The following is a 7,815-nucleotide window of genomic DNA, read 5'->3' as shown; positions in this document are numbered from 1 at the left end:
TACTTTCAGTTTAGACCTTTTATTATAATAGGTAATTAATCTTATACTTACTACAGAAAATAGTAACCGTCTTCTTTTGTTCAACCGCTCATTTCTATCAACATCCTCAGGTTTACGAGTAACTAATGCCGATACATGTCCCATAAACTGTGAAGGAACCCACTCTGGATGATTCTCATTTTCTAAAGCAGCTGGTTTCCCTAAAAATAAGTATAAACCATAAGCTTCTTTATATGTATTTTAGCACCAAAAATACCATTGTGTATAGCAAAGTATTATGAAAATAAGTAAGTAGTAAGTGCAAGGGTCAACTAGTCAAGTATAGTTATAGTCATGTTACCTGTAATAAAGTGTTTACTGCAGACTTTTTGATATTTTAGCTTGGACGATGTTAAATCACTTCGTTTAATAGCAGCCAGCCATCTTTCTCTTCGCGTTTTGCTTAGTTCGTTTTTTTGAAGCAAAAATTTACAGTTCAAAGCTGTTGGCACAGCAAAAAACTTCACATTATCCCTATTACTTCGGTTTCCGCAGCCGACCACTGTGCACACTATAGTCATTTCTAGTCCAAAATAATGATGCCAGAATCCAATCAAATATTAACTGATATTAAACAAGGATAATAAAAAACATATATCCTGGGGAACACTAAACACAAACTGCTCTTAAACTCGCTATTTCTTATATCTATACACACCGTGAATATTGTAAAATAAAAAATTAGCTATTCAAATGTAATATTATACAAAAAAGCACAGGAAAATTGACAAACTTATTAATAAAACCAAAATAAAAATGAATAAAACACATTCTCTGACATAACCATATCTGTCAGTTCGTTTGTTTAACCTAGGTAGCTATATTTAAAAGGATTTGACAGGTCGTTGGATTGTCTAATTGGCAGATGTTGGTATCACTGTACGAATATAAAGAATTGCAACAGAATTGCGGATTGTAAAGGTAATCGCAACTTTATTGCGGCAAGGAAAATTGCTGCAATTATTCTTGCGTGCAAGAAAAATTGCAAACTGTAAAACGCGCTTAAGTTCAAATAATAAATTTTGTTTTTTCAAATTGAGGTATATTTATTATATGATCGTATATGGTTGTTAAACAATTCTTAAAAGAATGTTCTTTATTAAAGGACACTAAAAAAACCTTCTGATCGTTTCTGCCGTTTCTTACATTTATACACACGGTGTCCCAGAAATAAGTGCAAATATTTTAAGTGGTGGTAGATCTCGATAAAAGAAACATATTTTCTCTTTATCGTTTTTCAAATAAATCCATTTATTTTACTTTGAAAATTTCCAAAAAAAAATGTTTTTTTGCTCAAATTTTGAGAACCACTGGATCTTTTCTGGACTTTCTTTCTAATAAATTTAATGTTCCATTAATCTATGTTGCCATATTATCAAGAAATTATGTTTTTTAACTAAAAACTAAAAAAAAATCCAAATTTTTTTTTCGCGAATAAAACCTCATAGGCGTGTTTCTGGGGTTATACCACCAGTTAAAATATTTGCACTTATTTCTGGGACACCCTGTATAATAGTTACCAATAACTCACGACAACCATTCTAGTTGTATAATATGGTGTTGGGAAGTTTCCTAACACACTTATAAAACAAAAAATGCTTCTTGGGGTATAGAACTAAACAAGCTCTAAATATTTTTATCGGACTTCGTTTATCTGTTTCTCGGATAAAAAAAAATGTTTGAAGTTTTTTATGTCAAATCACAACTTTTCAGATATTTGACTTTCAGCGTGCGGTATTATTTCTTTTAATTTAAAATAAATAAATAAATAAATAAATCCCCCTACATTAAGACACGACTTCACTGTGCGCCGACACCCGCGATCGTACCCTGTTACGGTTCAGTTTTCACGCGCCAGTCAACTAAAAAGATAAGTTTCTGCACCAAGGAACAACGAAAAATACGCCAGTTATTTTACGTTTCACACGCAAGTTATTTTACGTTTCTATTCCAAGATATTAAAACTAATTTTTTCCAAGCCAGGAAAATTAAATTAAATAATCCAGTAAATGTTGAAGTTTAGTGCTAGGTGACTACATCTTCCGAAACCATCATTTGTTATTAGTATTAAACTAGATATTTTTCCTAGACTATAAGCTTCTGAATAGTGAGTGCTACAAAGTGTGTCTAAACGGCTAAAAGAAGTTTATAGCGCCAGTATAATATAACAACTAGATATTATACTGTGGTCAGCTATGCCCTTTTCACCGCCAATACAAGTGCAGAAGTGAGGTAACAAATTTTGAAGATTTATTTATGACAGGGTTTTAATGACAATTTAACGGGAGTGATTTGGAACATTTACATGCAAATTTCTATATCAGCAAGTTTTAGTTTTGTAAATTTTCAAAGATTTCTTATTTCTTGTAACAGATAGTATAAAGTTTTTTATCGTAGCATAAACAGTATGAGTGAGAGAGTGTAAGGATTTAGTGTAGTAAGAAATAGGGATATTGTGTTTATTCTTTTTAATGGATTAAAAAATAGTATTTGTTATTGTTCTAAATTTTTTTTTATTCAAATATCCAACCAGTATCCTTGATAATATAGTCTACTAAATTAGGTAGTATACGTAGTACTACCTGCTTGTTTTGCAAGCTAATACTAGGATCACATATCCTAGTATGTCTGTACGGCAGGAATAACAAATCCTGCTCCGTACACAATCTAAACCATACCTATATTTATAATATCGTATGCTCGAAAAAAACTATCTATATATACTATAGATAACTATATAACAATCCCTAGACGGCCCATTTACTAAAAATGTATACCTATATAAATACTGCACCATTTAGAAATCATTTTATTCCATATAAAAATAAATTATGTACAACCTCCTTCAAAATCTTCATTTTCAGGTCTTCCTGCCGTACAAATAATATTGTGCAATGCTGCACAAACATTCCCACTTTTTTTGGAGAATACTTCAAAACCTTTAATAAACAAATATATTCTTCCCTTCGGTGCACTTATGCATCTTTCAATGGAATTTCGTGCTTGAATATGGTGCTAGGTATACTTAACGTTCTGAACGGGACCGTCCCTTTTTTCGACTGTCTATCCCGGTGTCCCCGAAAGACGCTTCGGGACGCCAAAGTGTCCCGTTTTTCATTGAGCGGTGCAGACCAGTTTCTCAAAGATATATGTGCAAGGTATCTTTGGTTGCTTAAACTATAACAAGTTTTGGGTTGGCAATAGACGTTAGTAATGTTTCATATCATGTTGGTTATTTACTGTCGAAATATTTCTTCTTTGATAACTCCGTAATATTTGTAATCGTGACGCAACTAATGTTTAAAAAGTTATTAGACTTATCTTTTTAAATAGTATTTAATTATGCCGAAACGTAAGTGCACTTTTAATGACAATTTAAAAGCAAAATATCCGTTTATTAAGCAAATAAATACTCCGTCAAATGTCAGATGCGAAAAGTGTCGTACAGAATTCAGTGTTTCCCATAACGGTGCTGGTGATATTGAACAGCATTTAAAATCTGAAAAACATAAAAATGCCGATCGCGCAGCTGCTTCAAGTTATTCAATGTTAAATTTTTTTAAGAAGTCGAGTGTGCCAACTTCAAAGGACTTGGATATCGCTGCGACAGAGGGCGTCTGGGCTTATCACACGATACAAGAAAACCATAGTTTCCGCTCCAATGATTGTACGTCAAAATTAATCCAATCATGTTTCGATCAGAAATTTAGATGCGCGCGTACTAAAACAGAAGCTATTGTTGTAAATGTTTTGGCGCAAACTGCGATTAAAGAACTGAAAGATGATCTTGGTAAGTCCAATTGCATTTCAATTTCAACCGACGACGCTTCAAATCACGTATAACGCCACCTTGGGTGAAAAAGTTTATAATGAGAACTCAGATTCACCAGGTTCCGTTACAAATAGGTTCCAGCTAGCTCAGTAAATAATTAAGTAAAATATATATGCACAGAACAAGAGATATCAAAAGGGAGGTGTATGGAAAAGTGTACTGATTGAAAAGTCTAAAATGTACTGGATTCGTTTAATAAATATTAAATTTAAAGTTAAAATAAATTACCAAGATCTATCATAAAATGTAGCAAATATCTAAATACGAAATAATGAAATATATATATATATATATATATATATATATATATATATATATATATATATATATATATATATATATATATATATATATATATATATATATATATATATATATATATATATATATATATATATATATAAATATAAAAATGAACTATCCGTAAAATAAATTAAATCAGGAATAGTACCACAAAATATTGTTGTGACTAAACTGTGAACAACCCTGATGCGTATTTGTGATTATTATTAAATGACTATAAAGAATAAAATGAAATTTAAATGTAAAAATCCCCTGGTATACCAAGTTCACATACGATCGTATATTTAATGTAATAAATTTTAATCAACCATAAACGCAATAAAATAAGAGATGATTAAAGTCTTATCTGTCATCCAGTGGTCGTTTCAGGCAGTCCATGAGAAAATCCAGCTTGCCGGTCTTCAGTGTCACAGTGGCATTCCTCGTCACAGTGGCATTCACGTCACAATGGCATTAGTTGCAGTACCAAATCCAGTACAAAAAAAATTGATAAAAATCTTAAGCTAAACCGTAATCATCACTAAGGAGTAGCCAAGGAACAAGAACCCTAAAATGTGATCTATTTTAGTGACACGTTTTAGTTTGGACATAGTAAAATACCTTTCCACCATGCGGACCTTTCAAGACAAGATGGCGTCTCAACGCATGTTACTCCATGGAAAAGGGTTCCTTAACTGTCCTCGTACTCATCCCAGTACGTCCACGCACCCATCTCTCCTAGTACGTCCACGCACCCATCCACCACGCTCCTGTCCTCTAAAATAAATAGTTGTAGAAGAGAACCTTACACCTAAGAATGTCTCTTACCCAACCAACAAAGATATCCCTTTTCAAGGTTTTCCCCGGAATTCCAACTACACAGGCCAAGCTCAATTTCTTGCCAATCGGTCTTCTCGACCCTCAATGAATTCCAAGACCGTAATTCTACTGAACAATCCCAATATGGAACGGCGACCAGCCAAAATTTCACTAGAATTTCTTTCTTTTATTTTCGGCAGAGATCAGAAGGCTTCCCTTGCTTTCACCAAGATGGTTCAAAGTCGAAAAAGGACGCGTGTTTGCAAAATCCGCAGAAGACGCTGGACTCCAAGATCCAACACTGGCAACCAGTAAAACAAAAGACCCAAAATAAAATTCGATGTAAAATTTTATTTAATGCATACGGATTGAGTGAAACATTTTATTACATCATAATAAAATTATAATAATCCCTATATGAACATAATATCTTCGAAAAATTATTAATACATTTTCCGATCATATATAAAAACCGTTTAAAAAGATCGAAAACCTAATTTACAAAGACCCATCTGTCAAACTTCAACGCCGGTGTCAAACGATCAGCTGACAACAATTGAAACGTCAGTCTGTAAATCGTAATATAAACAAGATGAAATTTAGGGAAAGTCAACTATAATGAGGTAAAACCGATTGATTACACACAGGAAAAATACATAATAAAATCCTTAACCCATATGTATATTGTAGACCCAACATTCCCACTTGTTGCGTTGAAACAGACAAAAGATAATCACATCAAGTCTATGTTCAAGAATCCTCCGAAGAAATATGCCAAGAAAATTATCCTAACACAAGCATAAGTCTAAATAAAGAATTAGTAACCACTGTAGAAAGAAAGGTAGGTTTTAAACAGACAAATTGATATTTTATTAATAAGGTTTTATATTACAGTTATCGGAGGCAACTCCATCCCAAGAAATTGTTGTGGTGAAGAGATTTAATAGATAAGATATTATTAGAAGTTATATGTACAGTTAAGAAGTAAGCTAATTAAACGTTATTATTCAAGTTATTCAAGAAGTTTTAGTTTTTATTCCTAAAAATAAGCAAAATAAGTAAAATAAGTTACGGTGAAATTTTGAACCGTAACACATGGTAGCAAGAAAAAATACCCTTTCCAAAAAAAATCCTGTATGAGTATTTCGCCACTGCACTGCAAGAAAATCTACAAAATAAAATAATTATTTTTTGTAAACACTTCTGCGTTAAACCTAACCGGACGCTGCTTGTCAGAAGTTATGTTTACGGTAATACATATTTGTCTAACAAAGCAAAAAAAATGCTTTACGTTTCGGAAAGTTATCTCTTTCCGTCGTCGGAAGCAAAAAAATACAAAGAATAAAGAAAAAAACTATTTAAAATATTTAAATTCAACTATTCGAGAACACTTTAATTTTTTAAAACAGATACGTCTACAAGAAACCGTTGACGTTCTGTTAAAAAATTTTTTTAACAGAACGTCAACGGTTTAAATGTCCAAGGCAGCCAAATTAAATAAAGAAATGAAAGGAACTGGAGGGGGTCCATCTCAATGCGTGCCTCTTTCGGAACTTGAAAATAGGCTGTTTAATCTTCTGGGAACAGTGGCAGTTGAAGGAGATAATGTGGCCGAAATGGGCTTTGGACAAGTAAGTTTCTATAATTTTTGCACTATATTATTTTAGTGAATGCGGAAAGGCTAAACCTATTGTCTCTTTCTTATTTTTATTTGCATTCCTGATATAAAGTTTTTCTCTTTTTTATTATTGTTTTTTTAATTCCTAGCTCTAGGGATATGTACTACGGCTAGTATAATAGTCTAAAATGGCATTCAAGGTTTACATATCATATTACACCCTTGCTTTTATACTTTTCAAAAGGTGTGCTTATGTACATTTAAATCACAATATTTTGTTTAAGGTAACAGTGAATCAATTTCTAGAACCCAGCGTAGATGTTGTGACATCTGAAGCTGCAGGTCGTTCTGAACTGACATCCTCAAGTCGTGGTCTGAAAAGACCAATGGAACCAAATCTTGACCATGATTATACTGCTGAGACCTCTGGTGGATCTTCACGTTCATCAAGTGCTGTCAAAAGACAAGTACCAAATCTAAACCATCTCGGAGGATTAGACTACTCCGGGAAGGGAGTGTTTGCAACAGGCTTATTGACTTGTCTGAGGAGACTTTAAATACCTTAAAATGTATTGAGGTAAATACTCGAGCTATTGCAGAAAGTTTTAAAGCCAAGCAATAAATTATAATCAAAATCATAAAAAATTCTAAGAAGGAATTTGAGGGAAAATTAAAATGGTGTATACAAAAAATATTAAAAACTGAGCTCAATGGCAAAAACACCAAAAAAGCAATACATTCATGGGCTATCCCTTCAATATCATGTTCATTTGGTGTTATAAAATGGTCCCCGACTGACCTAGATGCACTAGTATAAGAGTACAACTTACCAAACATAGAAAACATCACCGGAGAGCTTGTACCGAAAGACTCTATCTTGAACGCAAACAAGGGGGCAGAGGACTGTTAAACATTAAATTATTACATGACTCACAAGTTAATGGTCTTATAAAATATTTTCGAGAAACAAGGATCAACTCTAATTTCCATAAAACAGTGTCCGTTGTAGATAAATACAGGGTTGTTCACCACATACGACACGGAGTATTGTAGCTAAACGATTAGATTTTTACAAATTGAAGAACTATTAGAGCTACAATCTAAAAATATTTTTACAAGATACAGAGTGTCCCAAATAAGTTAAAACTATTATAGTTGTATTTTTTTAAATGGAACACCCTGTATATTATTATATTTATAGATTCTACGATTAAAATAAAGGTAA

General features: G+C 32.6%; 1 protein-coding gene across 1 annotated transcript; it reads left to right on the top strand.

The window, feature by feature from the left end:
* The first annotated feature begins 6,466 nt into the window (after positions 1 to 6,466).
* LOC115877246 lies at positions 6,467 to 7,221 on the top strand. Its single transcript, XM_030893397.1, has 2 exons — positions 6,467 to 6,603; positions 6,875 to 7,221. The coding sequence occupies exons 1-2, from the start codon at positions 6,478 to 6,480 to the stop codon at positions 7,145 to 7,147; spliced, it is 399 nt and encodes a 132-aa protein (XP_030749257.1). The 5' UTR covers positions 6,467 to 6,477; the 3' UTR covers positions 7,148 to 7,221.
* The last annotated feature ends 594 nt before the right edge of the window (positions 7,222 to 7,815 follow it).

The sequence above is a fragment of the Sitophilus oryzae genome, unplaced genomic scaffold, assembly GCF_002938485.1.
Source record: "Sitophilus oryzae breed Bouriz unplaced genomic scaffold, Soryzae_2.0 scaffold_1442_pilon_pilon, whole genome shotgun sequence".
Lineage (NCBI taxonomy): Eukaryota > Metazoa > Arthropoda > Insecta > Coleoptera > Curculionidae > Sitophilus > Sitophilus oryzae.
This window is presented reverse-complemented; position numbering and strand designations above follow the sequence as displayed.